This window comes from Hetaerina americana, unplaced genomic scaffold (genome assembly GCF_022747635.1).
Source record: "Hetaerina americana unplaced genomic scaffold, ioHetAmer1.1.p SCAF_6, whole genome shotgun sequence".
Taxonomy (NCBI): domain Eukaryota; kingdom Metazoa; phylum Arthropoda; class Insecta; order Odonata; family Calopterygidae; genus Hetaerina; species Hetaerina americana.
The window spans coordinates 50033030-50056355 of record NW_027287205.1 but is presented as its reverse complement, the minus strand read 5'-3'; the positions used below and the strand labels follow the sequence as shown (position 1 = coordinate 50056355).

Sequence of the window (23326 nt, the reverse complement as noted above, 5' to 3'; positions counted from 1 at the left end):
AGTGAGTTGCCTTCGACCAGTTCACGGTGTCTTCTGGCCTCGACGCACAACGGCGCACTGCAAGACGAGCCATAAGCATGGCTCTAGACTTCAGGAAGCGTGTGTGACCTTGCGCACTTGATCAACTCCCAGTCGCCAGGCTCTTCGTGACCTCGTCCGCTCGTAGCTATTTTTAGATGCTACTAGTCGAAAGAATGCATTCAGTATCAATCGCCATCAACATCAGAGATTACGAAGGACACCGTCGAGCCCCAAGAAAAAAATTTCGATGCACATAGACTGACCCTGACCCTTTGAACATGGGTCGGAAACTTTTTGTCACTTGATCAGCATACTCATTTCGTCGGCATCGCGTCAGATTATGGTGTGCTAGTTCGTTTCGACAGTTTTCGCGAAAGCCAACTCGTGGCTGTCATCATATCTTCAAAGTTACAACAAAATGAAAGCATGAAAATTGATTCTTGCCGTGAAGGATGATTTAAGTCTGCATTAATTTTTTTTGTCCTGAATTGAATTACCAAAAAATGTATGGTAGAATTGAAAGGCACTCTAAATGGTATACTTATCGTCACCCTTACGTTCATTGCTCTTTTATTGACTCCAATCGTAATTGTTCTTGTGGTTAAATTGAAAGTTTTTAGTGCGTCAAATGATAATGCTCGGTTAGCCTCTGGGTAAAGCGGTCAACTACGAAAAAGAGGGCGTGTCCTCGGAAAATGAGCAGTCTGCAGAAATGAGGTTGTGACGCTGGCAGTACTCCATAATAAACATTTAAAAAGAGAAAATTTCCGAGAAACACTAGTTTATTTCACTCATTAAAATATGAAATAATTTAGTGATTGGCATGGCAGTCGAACCAGACAAGGAAAAATGATTTAATTTTCTTAATCCGTTCATTGCTTTGTAGATTTTCCGAAAAATTATAAAGCGTCGTTCATATTCAGATTTTTAGCGTATTTTATACAATTCGGTCCCAATAGAAACCCCATTTCCGCACTCTTGTTCCCTAACGTAGCGATTGCCAAAGCTATGCCATCACGTAAGAAAATATTCTTTGTAATTTCTGTTTATTTAAGTACATACGAGGAGGAGGAGATTATTTCGATAATATTCCTGTATTTCGCTTTGCAGAGGCACAAATAAAACGTATGCGTAGAATGCAGTTGAGAAAGTTGATGGCAAGTATCTTAAGTGCCGCCGTATATAAATGGCTAGCGAAAACATCTCTATCGAGCGTAGTCTTGTGTATGACTCGGAGATTGTTGGCACAAGAGGATAAGCGTAGATTTTGGAGGCTGTGAGTAAGTCTCGAGATGTGAGTTCAAAGACAATTGGAAAATAATTGACTAAAAGCATGTGAAGTTCTTGGCAGGACAGGGGAACAGATAGGGATACTGCGAGAAATTCTAAGTAATACCATTGTGTATTATTATGTACCATTATGCACTTAAGCTGCGATAGCTCCCAGCTCCTGTCCACGTCATTACATGCATATGTGTATTACGCACAATGTGTATTTCCGTTTTTAAAATCACGTTTGTTATCTTCAAACTTTCATGTCCACAGCATTGTCGTGACATTTTAAGTCCCCGTGGTAACAGCGCTCTTATTTGTTTTATCTGCCGTTAGTGACTCGGCTGTGACATTTTAGTGCGATTACGACCGCGTAGGCCTTCGCCGTAGCCGCGAAGTCCGATGCACATTCAAACGGTCCCGAGTGCCGCGTTCGCTAGTATTTATTATTCTCGCTCATAGATCCTATATGAAATCACGGGAAAAATAATTGAGGTGATTTCCCACTGCCTTCCTTCTAGGTGTATTTTACATTTCTTTGGGTGGTCACTCCAATAGAGTCGGACGTCTTTGGGGCCGTCCCACGAGAGAACATACGCTAGGTGGACCAACCTTTCTCTGAATCATAACCTTCCAAGTACCTTACGGCATGTGACTGGATCAGAGCAATTACCATCGAGCGTACCTCAGGAGGATCTCAGAACGCACTAAGCCCTGCGCCTCCTTAAAGAAGTAGACCATGGTGAAGATGTTAATACAGATGAAATGATACATATATTTCTCGTCGTCCATCGTTCAACTTCTATTATTATTCATTCGCTATGGACTCTTCGAAGTTCATTCAACTGCTGAATCCCAGAATGTACCCAGTTAGCTTCCACTTTCTTTTCCTCAATGCCTTCCAGCGTCACGCGTTAAAATCATTTGGAAACTATCATTTTCGGTGGGTCGATTGTTAATCTTAATCAAACCAGAATATCATCCGGGCATATGCTGTTAATAAAATGTTTGATTATAAAATTTCGTTCTGCTCAGTATAACAGTTTTAGTCACACCTACTAAAGTTTATCGCTGTTAATAATATGCTGGGCATACGCTGTTAAGAAAATGTTTGAATATTAAATTCCGTTGTGCTCAATTTAACAGTTACGAGTTGTCACACCCACAAAAGCCTATCGCAAACACGCCGGCGAAAATGCACTGACAGTCATAGTTTGGAAAAGTCAAACGGTGCTTTGAAGTCCTTAATACACGCGAATAGTGGGAAAAGGTAGCGATGAAGGAGGCGTGCTATTTTCTTTATTGATACCTCAGATAGGGTATAGGACAAGAATTTTAGAATTCATGTAAGAAATAATCTCTTCAGATATGAACAAGATAAGGAGAAGGGTTGCCAGATTCGTGTAACATTCGTACGAAAGAATTCAAAGCGTCACACATTTACTACAAGATTTGGAATGGGAACCCTTACATTCTGTATGCGGTCCATTTTTCCAATGCTCCACGTCTCGGAACCATAGAACGCCATGCTCAACGCGAAAACCTTGACGAATTGCTACCTTGTTTCCAGCCTTAGGTTCTTTGAACATAGTAATTGCCTCTTATAATGAATGCGTTCTTAGCTTGGGCTATTCTTCGCTTGATGTCGGTCGAAATTCTCCCATCCCATGTCATGCTGCTGCCCAGGTAGATGAAGGATTCCAGTTGCTCTAGTTTAACCCCTCAAATTGTGATATCTGCATTCAGCTTCTCTCTTCTGCACACAAGGATTTTAATTTTCTTCTTGTTGATGTTCCTATTTATTCCCCCAGTACTTGATCGCACTCAAAGTTGCTTGCAGGTCCTCTCGCGTGAGGTAATTAGGGACTCTGCTACATGTTAGCCCGCCCTTTTTAATGGGTTTCCCTAATTGTCTTCTTAGTGTAGTCAGTGGATTAGTTACTAATTGCATACGCAACATTCGTAATGCGCACAACGGGTGTTTCATGAATGGTTCTCGGTCGCACCCCTTCCACGTGCCCTTCCGGTGGATCACGGGATGTCATTTGAATGTGGAAGTAGTGGAGTAAAGTAGAATGGCTAGTGACCAAACACCCCCTGCCATATATCCTTCTGACGTTTTTCGGAATAGTGGATGGATTTAGATTTATTTCCGTAGAAATCCCGCAGTCGAATTTTCTGAGTCACATAAAGCAGTCTCTCTTCCATAAATTTCGGTTTGTTAGTCATTCTGTGTGTCTATTTACAGTAGACATCATGGATCGCAAATATAAAATTTGTAAGATCATAGGGTAACCAGCTACCCTATGATAGTTCCGATTTTTTTTCGAAAATCTTAACCTTTATAGCGAATCCTTCGTTAATAAGGTTAAGTGATATATGAGGTATTGGAAAGTATGGGATCGTTGTTGACCAAGGACTTAGTGAATTGTGCCCTTCAAGGGTATCAACTATTTTCGCCGGGCCGAAGAACTTCCGAGAAAGCCGACGGTAACTGGTTGCAAGCAATTTACGAGCCTCCGAATTTCCTCATCATCTTTCGCCTAATTTATATGGATGTTCAATCGAATCAGGGTGAAGAATACTCTCCGATTTAATATCAATTAAGATTTCTTCATTCTGAATGAAGATTTTGGAGTACCTACGAATATATAATTTATCTAAGGGGTTTCTACGTATCGTGTTTAATTTATATAACTCGCGTCGACATGCGGTATCGCATGATTAACTTTTTTCGAAATCATGTGAATTATTCATAGTTATTAACAAATTGAGTAGTTATAGGCGTGATGTGGTGGAAATCGAACATAATGAATAACTGATGGTACCACTTTGCCTTTGGATAAAATTTATTTTACAACCGGGTTTCGATGTATTAAATCACCTGATGATGATGTAATACATTGAAACCCGGTCGTAAAACAACTATTATCGAGTGGAAAAGTGCTGCTATCAGTTATTCATTCTTAATGGTTATTGGCGACGCGAAGCATATGCCGGCAAAACTCAAATTTACGAGTAGATTATCCAAATCGGGAATAATATACCCACTCTTCGGGGGTCATCTGGGTTGTACAAGTTTTCACTCAGACTTGTCTTAATTCGGGATATTCCCCCTTTTGATTTCAATTTGTATCACCTACAAGGATGTTTCCTTAAATACGGCCATTTAATTAAAAGGTGTGCTCCGACAACGTAGGAAAGGTTTCATACATCCGATCTATATTCATGAATGTCTACGGATTCCTGGAAAGACGATTAATCATTACCCTTGAAAATACCTGGAGGACTGTAGGAGATGTACTATTTTATTAAATTGAAACGCCATTAATTGCTTTATCCTTGGCATTAAGCGTTGTAGAAAAGAGATATGCATCAAGTTATTGCATTGCAACTTCTTATTACTTGATATTTACGTTCAAATGTGAGTAGTTTTAAACCACGCGCCATTCCATGCTTCGTCATTATCGATAGAAATTGGTACATGCCCTATATTAGGGTAATATATTGAGATTGCTGATATTTACACGGATGCTGTCAATTTTGAAATACACTAATCGTAACTTATCAATCCAGTCATGAAAATTTCTAAATTCATTTCATGAATATCCTGAAATGAACCTTCCATTCGTTCATTTGTTGCCGTCATAATTTATAGAGGAGTTATCATGAAGCATTGCGCCCTAAGATGCCAAGCATTTTTTTTATTATTCCCCACGTTCTCTCTTATCTTGAACCCCACGTCATACCGATCTCTTCGTTTTGTTGGGGCAACACGAAACACATTTGCACTGGTGAGGGAGTGCGGCTGGATGTGTTGAGAAAGATAATGATGGAAGGTGCATGCCGTGCGTGCAGATAGCGTGCATAAATGTGGCCAAACCCTCTGTGCGGTTGGCGTTCCAAGACTTCTTCTGTGCCTTCAAAATAAATTTAGGTGCCGGAAGTCTGATCTGGTATCCTAGCCTAACTTTCTGTGGTTTATGAACAGAGTATTTTTCGGAAATATGATGAACGATTTAAAAGGCTTTTGCGGTGTAGGAGAATTTTCAGGACAGAAGTTGGAGAGAGAGAAAGGCTGTCAGAACGTCAGGTAGCATATGGGAAATGAAGGAAATTCTATGGACTAAATGGATGAAAATTACTAGTTGTTTGGTTATGGGTTGTTATAGATTTTTTTTAAGGTAATCTACCGGTTGAGGTAGGTTTTTGGATGGATACAACTACCAAACAAACATTTAATTACTCCTAACAAAACACAAAATCCATCATCCTACTCTATATCAGGTCCCTCTTCATCTCTGAGTACTTTCTTCCTCCCTTCATCCCGTCAAACATCCCTATCCTGTTCCTTCCCTTTCCTCTTCTGCCCAACATTCTACCCTCTATCACAGTCTTCAACATCACACTGCCGGTCAACACCCCCTTCATCCACTTTTCCTGCCTCCATAGGATTTCTCCCAACAAACCCTTCTCTTCGCCCACCATACCAAGCACTTCCTCATTTGTTTTCTTCTCTGTCCATTTCACCTTCTCCATTCTTCTCCACACCCACATTTCAAAAGCCTCCAATCTACGTCTATCCTCCTGCTTCAATGACCACGTTTCCGCACCGTACATAGCTACGCTCCATATCAAAGTTTTTACGAGTCTTTTCTTAACATCCTTATTCAACGTCCCTTTCATCAACTCCCTCCTCCTTGTGAAAGCCTCTTTGCCTAGCGCAATTCTTCTCCTTACGTCCCTACTACTTTGACCGTGTTGGTCCAAAACACTACCGAGATACGTAAACTGTTCTACGTGCTCTAGTTTTTGCCCTCCTGTTTTAATGTTAAGCTTAGCCTTTTTCTTTCTACAAAATCGCATAACCTTTGTTTTATTAATATTGATTCTCATCCCATACCTGTCGCACTGAATTTCCAATTCACTCAGCAATGCTTGCAGCCCCTTGGCTGACTGACAAACTAAAGCTTGGTCATCAGCAAACCTAACTGATTTTACGAATTCCCCGCCCACTTTCATTCCTACCTCGAGTTCTTCCCAAGCCTCTTTGATCATTTCCTCTGCATACAGGTTGAACAGCAACGGCGATAATGGGCAACCCTGCCTTACACCCCTTCCTAGCACTGCCCATCCTGACTCCCCGTTTCCCACCCGCACCTGAGCAGTCTGAGACATGTACAGGTTGCGGATTAGCCTCCTTTCCCTCCAATCTACACCTATTTTCTGTGATGTACTCATTAGTTTTTCCCAATTCACCAAATCAAACGCTTTTTCGAAATCTACGAAACAGGCAAATACCTCCTGGTTGTGTTCTAAATTCCTCTCGATTAATAATCTCATTACTGCAATGGCATCACGCGTACCTCTCCCATTCCTGAACCCAAACTGATCATCCCCTAAGTAATCATTTGCCCTATTCTTTCCTTTTGTTTATGTTATAGATTGGGAAGGTTATTTGAATGGAATAAATATTTGAACGATGTGGCGGGAGATATCCAAGGAAGCACGAGCTGAATAAGGGATCATTGGTGGGGTGAATAGGTAATAAATTATAAATGCAATAAAATTTTCTTAATTTTCCGACTGGGAAATAGTGTTCTGGAGCCATTAAAACTTTCTTTTGCTCGGTATACCTCCCGTAAAACTGCAAGTCAGCGTGGCCATTGTATGGCAGTGTCAATGGAGTGGTCAAAAGACAAAAACAGACAAACGGAAACATTCGTCGTTGTCACTTCTGGAAAAGAAGTAATGGATTGAGTGTGGTAATGCGAAATAAGATGCTGACCGACCGCGATGCTGTTAGGGGATGTCGGGATTCAATCTGTAGATGAGCGGCCCCTGCAATAAGCGAATAGTATGGGATTTAGAGTGATGAAAGAGATTTAGCCAACATCTAGCTAGCTATTGGGGGAGGCGACCGACAGATAAGGTCATTTGAGCCAATAGAGATAGTTGGACGTAATTTAGTACGGGTAGGATGCTCTGTGAATGGAGGAAAGGAGAGAAAAACTCGGCGTCGCCATTAGCCTGCTCTCGTAACGAAAGTCACAAAGGGGTCCACAATTTAACTTCCCATACAACGGACAGCGTAGTCCACTTGAAGTACTCTCCACGACCCACCCCAAGTGGTGACCGGGATACCACTGAAAAATCTTGCCACTTCTCGTATTCGAACCCAGGAATCATACTGAAGGAGAAAATGCGTATTGTTCGCCCGTTAATATGTGGAAATTTGATCGCTCCAGTATTTTAAGGTTTGAAATATTTCACGTTGTTATTATAAACCTGTATATATCATGCAGACCAAATCGTGCTGTCATAGCTTGTCGTTTCAAGGACGTGGTTTCCATCGTAAAGGAGCGTGAGGCATATCTCACACCTCATTTATAGTGTTTATGCAAGTTAGGGCCGACGTTAAATCTCGAGGCGGTTCAATTAATTAGACCACGCTAGAGGCTTTCAATGAGACCCTTGGGAATAAAAACCAGCTGTAAAATGACAATAAATATCTCTTCGCCTCTAGATGCAAACCATTAGCGGAGGGGAGGTTTTTAAATGGCAGATCAAAGTTGTCCAAAAGATGAGCGAATTGCTCATACAATTCATTAAATTTCGACCTTACCGAGGTCAAAAATGTATGCCTCCATAAACCGATATTCTAGGGATGTTTATGGTTTAATCGTCTCTCATATAAGCCCATCACCAAAAGCTTTATTCCCATTCGTTGTGCAATAAATTCGCGTCGCTGTCAGTCTTCAATTGCGCGGGCATGTGAACTTGGTGTATAAGTAAGGTGACTTCATGGTAGATGTAAAATGTCACAGTTCTGAGTGAACATTAATTTAGAAGTAACTTCCGGATAGTATTCTGTGCCGAACCAAGGTCATTAAATTGGTTTTACGTGGGTTCATCAGAGAGGGAGTGTCGGGATGGGTCTTGAAAGGAAGAGATAGATAGAGGTCTTTATTTGGGCGAAGTTGAGACCTAATGGTCCCTTCTTAGAGTGGTAATTGTAAAAAGGGGTTTCCATTATCACCGGTATTTTGCCATGGATATGAGGAGGTTTGGGATTGATAGGGGAGGCATAGGAAGAACTGAAGATAGGTAAGAAATTTGGTGTGCAATTCATAAAATAAGGTAGCTTCATGGTTGTTAAAGCTTTAGTTAGCCAGTCAGCCGAAGGCTTGTAATCATGACTGAGCGCATTATAAAATTTGTGTGATCGGTATGGAATGAAAATGAATGCAAATAAGACAAAGTTTACGAGGTTTTCGGGAATAAAGAAAAATTAAGCCGATATAAAACATTAGGGCAAAAACTAGAGCAGGTGGAACAGTTTACCAACTTTGGAAGTGTTAAGGGACCAAATGATTGAAGTATTATTGATAAAGAAGAATAATTGCTTTTGACGAAGACGCTTTCACAAGGAGGAGGGAATTGGTGTCAGGAACGTTGAATAAGGATAAGACAAAACTAGGGAAAACTTTGGTAAGGAGAGTGGGTTTGTTCATCGTGAAAACTTGACCATTTAAGCAACCAGATGAGTTTTAGATTAGAGGGTTTTGAGAAGTGGGTGTGGAGAAGGATGTTAAATGTGACATAGGTAAGGCAAACGAAGTACCAGGCATAGTCGGGGATGAGAGAGGGTAGTAGGAAGGACAGGTAACTGCAGTCACTGTGTCCATCCGAAACCTATCTAAAAATGGTAGAATACCATAATCCTACCATTATATCGTTTAATGAACTTCTATTTAATATTCCAGTTTTTACTGGTTCTTAAATGTCAAAATGTACCCTTTGATACCATTGTGAATTTGATAGCAATGGTATGGTATTGGTAAGGCAATGCTTCTTTCATAAATACATACCAGATTTAGAAAATGTTTATCTTTCCCAGTAATACGGAAAGGAGTTAAAGAGTGAAAATGGTGAAGCGATGGTGTTCGCTGGATATTATTCAAGTTTTTTCATATTGGGACAATTCTCTTCATGGTGGTGGAAATCTGTAAATGAGTGAAGGAGTGGTCGAGGAATGAAATTTTAATATAGTTAAGTCGTGACGTCGTATTTAGTTCATATTATTGTCACGAAAATCTTCGTGTCGATGGGCTAATTATTTATTGTGCAGGGTTAATGGAGATGAGGGCGGGACTTGGCGAGCGAATGTGAAATAAAATATGCTGTAAGTGAACAATGAAAATAAAGACGACGTCGCGGGTGCTTTTCGTAACATTGACTATTCATATCGCTAGTTTTTTCGACGTATAACGTTGTCTCCGCGATGGCGTTAAATGATTAGCAGAATGACACTAGACCTGGCCTTGGTTAGCATCGAAGACGGTTTCAAGTTTCATCACCCCGCCACGTGTAATGATGGGGGCGTGTCGCACTGTTTACCGCCCTCATTAGACGATAACAACACTTTTTTAACGCGGAAGCTGCGTCGCAGTCGCTTCCTCCCCATTATCACTTCCAGGCAGGGGGCGAAAGGTAGTATTTGCATGGCTCATTTGAAATGCCTGGTACGATCGAAAATTTATATTGTGATCAGCACGAGAAGTGTATCGTTTTTGTCTCGAGCAAGCTATGTGCAACGCTGCCGCCTGTGTCAAATTTCCATCAATTTACGCGTGAAATCAATTCAGTTTGCATTAATATGCCATAAATGTGAAGACAACCTAAACTTACCAGGCGAATTAAATCGTAGGCTTGTACACCAATTATCCAAATTCCAAACTTTTTGTGAGTGGAGGTAATTTACTGGTTAAGGTTTGCTTAACATTCTCCCCTCTATTACATTCTCCCCTCTATTACATTCTCCCCTCTATTACATTCTTCAACATCTTATTGCCAATCTATATGCCCTTCATCCATTTTTCCTGCCTCCTTAGGATTTATCCCAACAAACCCCTCTCCTCGCCCAACATGCCTGGTACTTCCTCATTTGTTTTCCTTACGGTCCAGTTCACCTTCTCCGTACAAAACGTAGAATAAGCGTTTATTTGGCTCCTTGATTCCAGGAATGAACCAGACATTAATTACACCAAACTTAACATATCAACCCTCCTCCGCTCCCAAAACCTTCCATAATATTCCCTCACCACTTCCCCTTCCAACTCTTCCCCCCGCAAACCTGTTCCCAACTTCCCCTTCCATCCAGCGTCCATGGATCCTTCTATTAAAACCATCTCCTCAGTTCCTTTCTTCTCTCCCTTGAGAAAGGAGGCTGGACAACAGGAAATTCGGAAACGTGACGTACTAGCACCATCTTGATATACATTATACACATATTATTATTAGGCTATCTACCAGTTAAGGTAGGTTTTTGGATGGACATAATTACTAATTAAATAATTTGTGACCCCTAGTAAAACACAACATCCTACTTTACATCAGGTCCCTCTTCAGCTCTGAGTACTGTCTTCCTCCCTTCATCCCGTCCAACATCCCTATCCTTTCCTTCCCTTTCCTCGTTTGCCTAACATTCTCCCCTCAATTACAGCCCTCAACATCCCGCTGCCGGTCAATACCCCCTTCAGCCACTTTTCCTACCTCTATAGGATTGCTCCCAACAAACCCCTCTCTTCGCCCACCATACCAAGTACTGCCTCGTTTGTTTTCACCTCTGTCCATTTCACCTTCTCCATTCTCCTCCACACCCACATTTCAAAAGCCTCCAGTCTACGTCTATCCTCCTGCATCAACGACCACGTTTTCGCGCCGTACATAGCTTCGCTCCATATAAAAGTTTTAACGAGTCTTTTCTTAACATCCTTACTCAACGTCCCTGTCATCAACTCCCTCCTCCTTGTGAAAGCCTATTTGCCTAGCAAAGTTCTTCTCCTTACGTCCCTACTACTTTGACCCTGTTGATCCAAAACACTACCGAGATAAGTAAACTGTTCTACCTGCTCTAGTTTTTGCCCTCCTATTTTAATGTTAAGCTTAGCTTTTTTCTTTCTAGAAAATCGCATAACCTTTGTTTTATTAATATTGATTCTCATCCCATAACTGTCGCACTGCATTTCCAATTCACTCAGCAATGCTTGCAACCCCTTGGCTGACTGACAAACTAAAGCTTGGTCATCAGCAAACCTAACTGATTTTACTAATTCCCCGCCGACTTTCATTCCTAGCTCAAGTTCTTCCCATGCCTCTTTAATCATTTCCTTCACCGACACGTTGAACCACAACGGTGATAATGGGATATATTTATAAACTTATGTGAAAGGCTCACGGATGTGAATAATAATGGATAATGGAGGTGAATAATCAAGATAGCACTAGCAAACAAAAACCCAGAAATACAGAAAAAAGAAAAGAAACTCGCACGTTTCTGATATTTCGGTCAAGCCACCTTTCTCAAGGGAGAGAAGGAAGGAACTTAGGAGATGGTTTTAACCTGTATATATACTGGTCATTGCTTGTAATGTAGTGTCCTTCGAACGAGTCAACTCACTACGAGTGCATAACGTCAAATACACGAGAAATGAACGTGATGCGTGAACGTTTACATGATAATCATCATACGGAAACACTGTAGAGTATTGCAATTACTCTTCCCCTCAACACTTTGTGGAGCTCTTCCATGGTATAATGAAAGCCAAAATTGTATTGTTCTGCTCTATTTATTGTCATGACAGTGGTTTCAGCTTTTTAACGTCAATTTCAAGGGTAACATTAACCTTCACTCCGACCAAGCTCGCCCTTCACCGGGAGAGTTATCGGAGATTCGCAATGGGGTCAAACTCTAGATAACCCGTATCCGTAATCTCGGAATACCGTAATGAAAATATCCTTGTTACTGAATCGTTGATGTGTTCTCTGGCTTTTAACGTCATATCTTCCGCATAGGGAGAGTTAGTAACTCCAGAAGAAATTTTTCCCTGGGAAAACGGATGTCATTATTTGCTTGCAAAAAAATGTAAATTTTAATTAGAAAAAATTAAAATTTTAATAACTTTAGGATCAATAATGAATGGCTTAAATAAAATAATAATAAGCAGCTGGAAAAATGTGAAAGCAAATGTTGTTTTGAAACATGTGGGCGAAGTGGAACTTGCCCTAGAAATCTAGGAAAAGGGCCACGGGAAGTTGATGGGGAAATGATGAAGGGCACTGACGTATGTTGAAGGCCGTTTTAGATGAAAGGCATCCCAATTCTATTCTATGGTCCTCTCTGTTGGTACCCTCACTACTGCAATGACACCACGCATGCCTCTCTCCTTCCTGAACCTTAACTGATCATCTCCTAAGTAATAGTTTGCCCTGCTCTCTATTCTCATGTCAATGATGCTGAGAACCAATTTAGCCGATTGGGAAATCAAACTTATTTTCCTCTAGTCCTCATATGATATAGCCTTAATCTCTTTTGGAATAGGAACTAACTGATTTGATGATGTGTTCCGGACAAACATATTACATGTATTACGAGGGTAGTTTGAAAAGTTCTCGGAATTACTACCAGCTGTCAGCGCTAGCGTAGTGTGTTTCCCGCGTATTAATAGCTAATCCTTTACAAGTATGAGTAAACACGTAACGCGTCAGTTTTCTGGGAAGCGAGAGAGAGAGAGAGATCTGTGGTGCGGACGCCCCTTGTTATTGTTCCTGTGTAGTGATTTGTGAATATGGAAAAAAAATGAGATTCAAGCAGTAATTAAATACTTCGTAAAGAAGGTATGAAAGAAAAGAAAATAAATTCATGCCGACTGTCAGAACCCTCTTGTGGGACTCTGTTCCTTCTTATTCACCTGTTGCCAAGTGAAAAACGAGTTTGTTTGGACGGGACAGCTTAGATTATGATCCTCGTAGTGATCGGCCAAAATGTGCCACTGCCCCAAAAATTATGCGCATAATGGTCAAAAGTGCACAAAATGGTCATGGAAGATTGCCGACTGAAAGTACGAGAAATTACTAAAGCTGTAGGAATTTTAAATCAGTATCCAAGTAGGAAGGGCATATACAGGGTTCGTCCGGAAAATAAGTGTACTGAGATCAGGAAAAAAAATGTATTACACTTTTACATATCTTAAGCTAATATTCCTCAAAATACGACCCTTGTGAGTCGATACACTTGTTCCAGCGGCGTTCCCATTCCTGGAACGCTCCCGCGAAGGCATCATCGGGAACCTCTCGAAGACACGTCGTCACAGCCTCTTTGACGGCGTCCAAAGTCCCGTATCGCGTTCCTTTCAAACTTCTCTTTATCCTCGGGAACAGGACAGTTCTCTAAAAAATGTGGATCATTTTTGCAGTGATCCGCAAGTTGTGTCGCGATTTCCAAACGATTGAGTCTTTGATCATCACTGAGCACTTTCGGCACCAACTTTGGACAAATTTTTCGCATCTGTAATTGCTCCCTAATAATCTCGTGCACTATTGTTTTTGGCACATTACACTGCTCTGCTATCATCCGAACACTAAGACGACGATCAGAGTTCAGTACGTCGCGAACTTTTCGCACATTTTCGTCGGTGAGTGTCGTTGATGGGCGTCCAGGCCGTGGTTCGTCGTCGACCTCTTCTCTGCCCTCCACGAACATCTTGTGCCACCGAAAGATCATGTTTCTGGACATGGCTGACTCCCCGTAAGCCTGGTTAATCATACCGACAGTTTCGGTAGACGATTTCCCAAGCTTTACCGCAAATTTGATGGAATAACTCTGCTCCAAAAACTTCGGCATCGCGTTCCGTGACGTGGGTCGAGCGTGGAGGTTCGCGTTAAGAGCTCCTCACTACACCACAGCTCAGAGACGACTGCCTTTTTCAGCGTCGCTTGCCAACATACCCCCCTCCAATCGCAGCCCGTCAGAGCGGTGCTGGGCGCGCCTGGAGCGGCGGGAAAAAATCAGTTCACTTATTTTCCGGACGAACCCTGTAGTTATTGGATGGACTCCGGTTGAAACTTTCTGATGCCCAGTTAAGACAGACATCTTAGATCCGAGTGGTTGAATTTTCTGGATGATCTACTTATTGTAAATTTCTTGGGATGTACATTCACCCACAAAATGTTCTGCTTACTATAAATCAACTACCATGATTTCCGTACAAATAGTTTTTTATGAGTGCCTAGCCAATTCTGCTGGAAAAAATTTCGGTGTATTCTCATCAATACAAAAAAAAGATAACAGGAAGGCTTTCGCGGGTTATTCACGGCGGTTTTTCAATGTAGAAACACAACGCCTGTTTGGTCACAGTCGAAAAACGGAATTTGAAACTGTAATTTTATTTTAATGTGTATGCACCCTCATGAGTTTTACGTCAAAAAAGTGTAAATCAAGATACCACAGTGTGGCGCAGTGTTGAGATCGCAAACTTGCAGTATAATGCCAGGCTTCTTATAGCATTTGCTAGGGTAGGTATGCATGTAAGAGAAGTGAGGGAAAGGAGCCGTTCATTATACTTGCTAGTTTTATGTAGAGACGTGTGGCAACTTTCAGTATGATATATTTTAAAATACCGAATACTCTCTTGTTTCAATTTTATGTTAATTTAATTAATGACAGTCAATCTTGTTTATCACGCAAGAAAAATTAGTGGAATGGAAAGTATAGTTTTGTCTTGCTAGACTCTTATTTGAACCCACTCTATGATGAACGGAAGCTTTCGAGTTGCCCTGGCGTTTATTTGATTACACGTCAGTTTTGTTGGCGTTTCAGTCGGCATCGTAATCAGAAGCTGGCATGGCAGGTAACATCACGATACTGACTGTGACGCTAGCAAAAACCGTCGTCCAGCCAGATGAATCAACGGGAGAGCTACTTAGAAAAACCTAATTTTAAAGGGAAAACTGATAGATATTGTAGTGTCAGAAAATGTTTGAGTCTCGTATTGCTGGACTAAACGGTGTCAATTATCGTGTTAGGCGTCGCTTGAATGCGTAGCTTAGTGAGTAGTCTCGATATCCATAAAAATATGCCTAAACCGGATGCACCCGAATATAACTCTATTTGCGAAAACCCATACAATCTATCCCCACAAGCCTAAAGAACATTTTGAGAAAATCCATGACCCAAGTATTACGGACGTAAAATGGATTGCGTTAGGCGATGACGAGCTTGCAAAGAGGGGTTATTGAGACTAGGACCTTGAATAAGGGCGTTAAGAAAAGATTAGTGAAAATCTGGATGAGGAGCTTAAGTTCTGTGCGACGTGGAAATTCGGTCGTTGAACCAAGGTGAAAGATCAAAGGTTTATGAGATGTGGGTGTGGACAAGGAATTCGGGGAATTTTGATTGGCGATAGCATTTGTAACAGTGTGATAGAGAGGAGAACTTAAGGCAAGCGAAGTAGGGGGAGGAAGAGGATCGGTGGGTTTGAGGGCAGGCTGAGAAGTTGTCGTGCTAAGTGAGGTAGAGAGATGTAGCGGCAGGCAGTCAGTTTGCCCATCCAAAACCCACCGTGAACTGCCGACTACCATTAATTATAATAATTTTGACTATTTGACGCTAAGTACTCCAAATATCACGTGATAAGTAGTAACAAAAGCTATCTCTATATGATCAGTTCAAATATTCTTATAATTCCAAATTTTTCTCGGGCAGAAAACTATTTCGACAAGAATTAATGTAATATTCTTCGCCAGACGGTAGCGTGATCTCTGTCCTCAAGGCGTATTTCTTCCTCCTTGGCTAACAGGGCCATTTCCGATTAACAAGACAGTGTCTCCGCGTGGACGAAGTGATCATGATTTACATTATTTGAATTCTTCAATTCTTTGACTCTGTGCGTATGTGCATGTATATGTGTATGCATGTGTATGTGTGTGTGTGTGTATATATATATATATACATATATATATATATATATATATATATATATATATATATATATATATATATATATATATATATATATATTAGTTACTAGCAATTAATAAAAAAAATCAATTTTTGATAATGCATGCCTTATCTGTAATCACCTCTTGCCACACACCTTAGCGGTGGCTTGTAGGGTACCATGTAGACGTAGAAGTTTAACCTATTACGGAGTGCGTCATCCTCGATCCTATCGTTATTCGAAACTTAAAAAAATTAATCCATAAAATTTAATTGTCCTCTCACCTTTACGCTTATATGGAGGTGTAAACCCCTTGCCTTCTTAAAGTTGATTTCGCTTTTTTGGTTTTGATGAATGTTTGTACTCAGTCCAGCTTAAGAGCGTCATAGGTCATTGTTTAAGCGCACAACTGTGGACTATATTTTATGTATTCAATTTTCCAGCTTCTCAGAAAATTGACGCCAGCGTTGATAATATAAATATATCTTTTGCGCAAATGACCTTGATAAATCAGTTTTACTTCCGGGAGATCGGTGAGCTGGTATGTCACGTTCTCTTGTCCAGTGTTTCTGTTTTAAGCTAACTGGCCAGTCGCGAAAGCTGTGATCAGGGATGGAATTAATTTCCTCCACTCATCTATTTCTTTTAATAATTGTGCAGGGATGTTCATCCGAAGCAAAACACTTAATCGGTGGAATACCAATCAATTAATGATTCCCTGCGTGTTGAATCTTGCCGCTGTTTTGTTTTGCATATTTCCTGGTCTCAGTTCTGCTCTCTGGATACGCGACACCGTCGCTGTGGGGATTCAAATGAGAGCGTCCTTGAGTGATGCTCTCGAGGTCATCCCACACCTTGGCCACAATTTGGCCTTCGTTTAATCCAGGAGGAAGGACCTTTCCAGCGTTAAAGAGACGAGCCTTCCCACTTCCCCCTTGGTAGTAAACACTGAAACGTAGACTGACTTTTTGGCTCGGTTGAGACCTGGTTGAGACCTGGTTGAGACCTGGTTGACCTCATCCAGGTCGTCTTGGAATTCATCTGCATTGCTGACTTCAGACGAATTTGGATCCTGAACTCTCTTATTTTTGGTCCGTGTTAATCTTCACCTGTCTAAAAAAACTTTTATCCTTCCTTTGTAAGTATTGTTTGGTCCAATAAAAGCACATGATTACGGAACTTAAAAAAAGTGTTTAACATGCGTGTGAACAATCGGTAAATTTCCATTATTTTGAGTCACGTGTATGTTAATTTTGAGTTGGGCTATTTACCGATTGAGGGGATGTAGGGTCAGCTCTCTCAGTAGATAGTTCAAATTCTTTAAGATTTCCCTTGCGATCATCATAGTTTCAATAGCATTCCGTCATATGTTTTGCCCTAGGTTGAGCGCAGGGCTAATGACCTGAGGCTATTGGTTTGACTCCGGATGAAGACTCTAGCCACTCTCAACCTCACCCAAACTGTGATTTTTTCGGGGACCAGATCTTCCTGGGAAACCATACCCGGCGCAGGGAAAGGAACTGGCGCCCCTATCCTGATGTGTGAATTTCACACGCCGTCGGGCTTAGAATTGGGTTAACTTTACCATCACCCAACAAGCCGACCTTCGGGTTGATGATTGTGGTGGTTGGTTATTCGTTTGGAATCCTTTGCAGCCATATTGCAGCGTTGCAAACATTTAAAAAAATCAATCCAGGTGCAGATGAACCCTCATGATCTTGTAAACAATATAATTTTACGACGTTCACGATTTTATTATTTCGTTGTTAGATGAAGATTTAGGTACATATATGAGGTAATTTAACTATACAAAAAGTTTCCTAAATTGGGCAAAAAGTTTTAAAAGCATCTTTAATCAAGATTAGAGACGAGTAATGCGATGGACGAAATACAACAGAAACATGCGAATTGCTATGCAAAATGTACATTTATAGACTACCATTCCTGAAGGATGATAGTGATATTTAACGGCGGGTAAATGGTAACGTGAAGCGAACGTGTCTCGTGAAAAATCATTACAGAAAACGCAACACCTGTACCTAAATGTTATCTATATGCATGCCTAGTCACAGAATATGGAAAAATTCTTCCCGAAGGCCTTCTACGTAGTCGTAATGTTTTCAATTGCAAAATCCATCGATTGGTTAGGTTTAATAATTGATGCATGCAGATCTGTCGCCAGCTCCCAATACCAGTGTAGATAACCCTTTAAATGAGTGTACATGTATTTTGTCAAAATTTGGGCTTTTATGTTTCAGATATCTACGTAAATAAGAGAGTAAGAGCTCTGGTTCGGGGATGCCAGAATTTTTAATTTACGTCAGTCGACACCTGTGAATTAGTGTCAATACTAAGTATACCTAAGGATATACTAACTACCCCTGTTAAATTTTCTCATGCCTAAAGAAACTGTGCACTAATGTTCGGCTGTTACAGGACAGTGATGTATAACTGGTAGTTTATGATATGAACATTTCAAATGAATCCTTGGCGAAAATTTTAGAATGTTTTGCTTGTAATTTCCCATGTTTTTTAATAAACTCTCATTTTCCTTCCTTTTTCAGATACGGCAACATGCTGCTCCGGGTTGTTGCTCTGTCGTCCCGGAGCAAGTTCTTCAAGCGTCACAGACGCAGCGCTTATTACTCGGTAAGGTCACAGGTCAATTAATGACGTCCAAGAGTTTTTTTGCAAAGAATGGACGCACTGCCTTCGTGCGATGATAAGGCTTTCAGTTTTTATCTCTATGAAATATCGTTTCTGAATATTGATTTCAACTTCAAATTTATTCGCCGATTTTTCAGTGCGCGCGAGTGTGGTTGGGTTTAAAATAAAAAAATGAACGTCATCTTCCAGATAACTATAGGTTCTTCGGTATATTGGCTCGCTTTCATTAAGCACAGTCTACTGTCGAATCGTTTTTCCCTCGCTTTCTATGTACGCTATCTTGGAAAACTTGACCCTATCGCGAACCTTCCCATATCTTGCCTCCTACAGTCTGTTGTTTTAGTCGTCATGGGTGCCGAATTTAAACCACTGCGGCTTAAGTGCATTCGTATCTTTCGATATTCCTCCTTAGGACGCAAAATAGATCACTATAGTTCATACCATGCGTACGCCCTCACATTTGTGTTTGGGAGAAAAGACACTGACACACCAAGCGAAACATCAATTTTTTCACGCATCGAAATATCATCACCGTAATCGTGGCCGTTACGTTTTTATATGGACTCGTATAAGGCATGCTAAAAAGGCTCTGAAATATTAATGAGGTTGCCTCGAGATGTCAATTATGTCATTTCAATAAAATTTTCTGAACTTGTGGTCTCGGGTGATCTTCGAATCTTCGACGTTCCCGCGAAAGACTGATAAAATGTGCGTAATAATATGAGTCGCTCTAGTATTAAAATGATAGCAGTTACCCTCCTTTATTCAAATGACATTAAGTAATTTGTGAGAGAAAAACAGACGAAATGGCATAGTTTAAAAAATGAGTGCCTCAGAGATAGTCAAAATAAGGTTCAAAAGAAGAGCACGTTCCTAAAATTAATAAGAACAATTAGGAGAGCTTAAAACCTGCATGTTCACTTCCTATCAGTTCACGAAATGCCCATGAAAATGAGAATTACGCAATGTAATTATCTTCAATGTTATGTTTATAAGTTAGATTGAAGGAGGGACTATACACATGTAGTCTCAATCTCGCCCCGATGTTGACGTTAAATAAATGAATGGGTACTACATAACTTTCCATCATTCGTCATTAATACATGGATTGTGTTAAAACATTGTTAATGTAATGTGGACGGCGTGAGAAGTTGTATTGCAAAAGTGAATGATGTGTTAAGGGTGCGTGATTTTGAACGGTATTTGAAATTGAAGACTGTGATAATGGCCGGAGCGTTGCAGGTACAGACCACTGTTTCTTTCTGCTGAATTCATTATTTCATAGCATTATTTTTGCCATCTTTTTTGATTTTCACCAAAGCACCATATTCCTAAACCTTTTGCAAGGACAACGATTGGTTAACCCTAAGGCTTCTACTTCTCTTGGTTGTCCAGTTATTTTATTAGGTAATCTACCGGTTAAGGTTGGTTTTTGGATGGACATAATTACTTATTAAATAATTTGTGACCCCTAGCAAAACACATCCTATTCAGTTAGGTTTGCTGATGACCAAGCTTCAGTTTGTCCGTCAGCCAAGGGGCTGCAAGCATTGCTGAGTGAATTGGAAATTCAGTGCGACAGGTATGGGATGAGAATCAATATTAATAAAACAAAGGTTATGCGATTTTGTAGAAAGAAAAAGGCTAAGCTTAACATTAAAACAGGAGGGCAAAAACTAGAGCACGTAGAACAGTTTACGTATCTCGGTAGTGTTTTGGACCAACACGGTCAAAGTAGTAGGGACGTAAGGAGAAGAATTGCGCTAGGCAAAGAGGCTTTCACAAGGAGGAGGGAGTTGATGAAAGGGACGTTGAATAAGGATGTTAAGAAAAGACTCGTAAAAACTTTGATATGGAGCGTAGCTATGTACGGTGCGGAAACGTGGTCATTGAAGCAGGAGGATAGACGTAGATTGGAGGCTTTTGAAATGTGGGTGTGGAGAAGAATGGAGAAGGTGAAATGGACAGAGAAGAAAACAAATGAGGAAGTGCTTGGTATGGTGGGCGAAGAGAAGGGTTTGTTGGGAGAAATCCTATGGAGGCAGGAAAAGTGGATGAAGGGGGTGTTGACCGGCAGTGTGATGTTGAAGACTGTGATAGAGGGTAGAATGTTGGGCAGAAGAGGAAAGGGAAGGAACAGGATAGGGATGTTTGACGGGATGAAGGGAGGAAGAAAGTACTCAGAGATGAAGAGGGACTTGTTGTTTAGTAGGATGTTGGTTTGTGTGTTATTAGGAGTAACACAATATTTATGTGGTAGTTGTGGCCATCCAAAACCTACCTTAACCGGTAGATTACCTAATCAAAATGTCTAAGATAGTGGAATGTTGAGTGAACTTAAGCCCTTATCGCCATCCTTCATCCTTAAACAATCCTTAATTTGGTACTGTATTACATTTTTACTTTTTAAATACATGACATATTTGCACTCTTCAAATTTTACGTACCATATATTTCCCGCGCACTATTCTCAACACAAGGGGGAAACACTAGGCCAGAAATAGGTCAGCACTGGTGAAAATAGTTAGGAACACAAACGTCAGTACCATTGAAATCACGTAATAGCCGGCCTCCTAATACCCCCAATACCCCTAATACCCCGAGCCACGTTACCATGTGACGTGAGGCGGGGTGCAAGGTACATAAAAGTATGGAGCTAATGTGTTTTTGAATTATCCGTCCGGCACGAGTAGAATTCTACCTGGTAATAATTGACTGCTTTGGATATGAGGCCGCCGTCTTTAATGAATTTACTTATTTTTCGCCTTTGTATAATCAGTGGAGTAGTTACCAACTGTTATACGTGTACAATGTGTAACGGATGTGGCATAGATGGTGACCGGTCGCCTCTCTTCCACGTGCCCTTTACAAGAGGTGTACATGCATGTGGAAATAGTGGAGTAGAAGTAGAATGACTGGTGATCTTAGACCCGCTGTCGCAAGCCTTAGCGGCGGTTTGCTGGATACTGTGTAGATATATTTCTTCCGTGTATTTAACACAGGTTTAATTTGTCATTTTTTCCAAGAACAATAAGAGACCAGGATGCTGGTAATCGAAATCCCGCACTATTCGGCTCGACATAATGTGTTAACCTAAAAGGTAGCGACTGCGCATGGTTATACTAGTATTTTTTTTAGGTAATCTACCGGTTAAGGTAGGTTTTTGGATGGACACCACTACCAAACAAGAATTTCATTACTCCTAACAAAACACAAAATCCATCATCCTACTCTATACCAGGTCCCTCTTCATCTCTGAGTACTTTCTTCCTCCCTTCATCCCGTCCAACATCCCTATCCTGTTCCTTCCCTTTCCTCTTTTGCCCAACATTCTACCCTCTATCACAGTCTTCAACATCCCACTGCCTGTCAACACCCCCTTCATCCACTTTTCCTGCCTCCATAATATACTAGTATATTTATATATATTTTTTGCAGGTTCCGCCACCTTTCCCCATCCATTTAAAGAACCCTAACCCCTCATCCCTTACCCTTTCTTCCTGGTGCTGCACCCTCTGCCACACACCTTTTTGGTGGTTTGCAGGGTATTAATGTAGATGTAGAACACGTGCTCCATAGTTACATACTCCGCCCTCCTGGACAGGCATGCAATGTGCAACTCTTAATAAAAAATGGATTTTCAAAAATCCTGCTCATGCTTATTCCCGAGTGTGTCAGATTTACGATATTATATCTTATTTTGGAGTTCTAATTCGGATAAGTAGGATAAGAAAACTTGGTTAGAATGGAAAAATTGGTCTCCCTCTTGGCAGAATCCTTCCTCTGTTTAACCTGGCTTCTTTCGTAACTGGTTATTAGTTTATTTTGGACGTCGATATCTCCTCTACGTCATGCTTAAAGTGAGTGCATCTTGTCAATTACGAGGAGATTTGGCTGACAATCAATAAAATATTGTAATGAGGGGGATATAGGACAGTTAGGGTTTTGCACATTGCTTACTCATATACGTGCTGATTTTCAATGATAGTAAATATTTTGACTTGGGAAGACTCGGATCCCTTCAACTCTCTCCCAAATTAAATAAAAATGTGTACTAATACGCTCAGCGTTTATTGCAAATATTTGTTTGACTCGATAGTTACATCGTTCAAAGCGCTCTCATAGGAAATATGACTAAATTAGTTCCATGCTTTCTTACATTCCCATTCTTAGCCCCTATTTCTTCGGCGTATAATTTCAAACAAGGGCGATATCGGGCGTTTCTGTCTCGTTCTCCGTATGATTACTGTCCGCCCTGAGTCTCCATCTGTTACTTTTACTTTTTCGTCTCATCCATGTAGATATTACGTGTAAGGCGTATATATTTTTAGCGTCAGTCGTTACGTTCTATGGAGAGAGAGAGAATTCGTGCAAAAAACACCGCCTGAGGATATGAGTAGTGTTATCTGTGAGTGATACGCACTTCCTGGTAATTTTATTTTTTAATCTCGGTCCATTAAATCTTTCGCAGTCGCATTTTTTCACGAGTGAATAGCTCTCCAATTGTGTGATATTTTAGTGACCCTTAGGAGAGATGACTGCCTTTCTGATGTCGAAGGCCTGTCACGTTCTTTTCGTTTGCGTAG

The 23326-nt window shown here is 40.8% G+C and overlaps 1 protein-coding gene across 3 annotated transcripts in view; it reads left to right on the top strand.

The window, feature by feature from the left end:
- Positions 1 to 23326, top strand: part of LKRSDH (lysine ketoglutarate reductase/saccharopine dehydrogenase) — a 97181-nt gene that overhangs the window by 8171 nt on the left and 65684 nt on the right. For all 3 annotated transcript variants that reach the window (XM_071594192.1, XM_071594193.1, XM_071594191.1), the window contains exon 2: positions 18638 to 18722. In XM_071594192.1, coding sequence (XP_071450293.1) covers positions 18648 to 18722 — 75 coding nt within the window. In that variant the 5' untranslated portion in view covers positions 18638 to 18647. The remainder of the gene's footprint in view (positions 1 to 18637; positions 18723 to 23326) is intronic.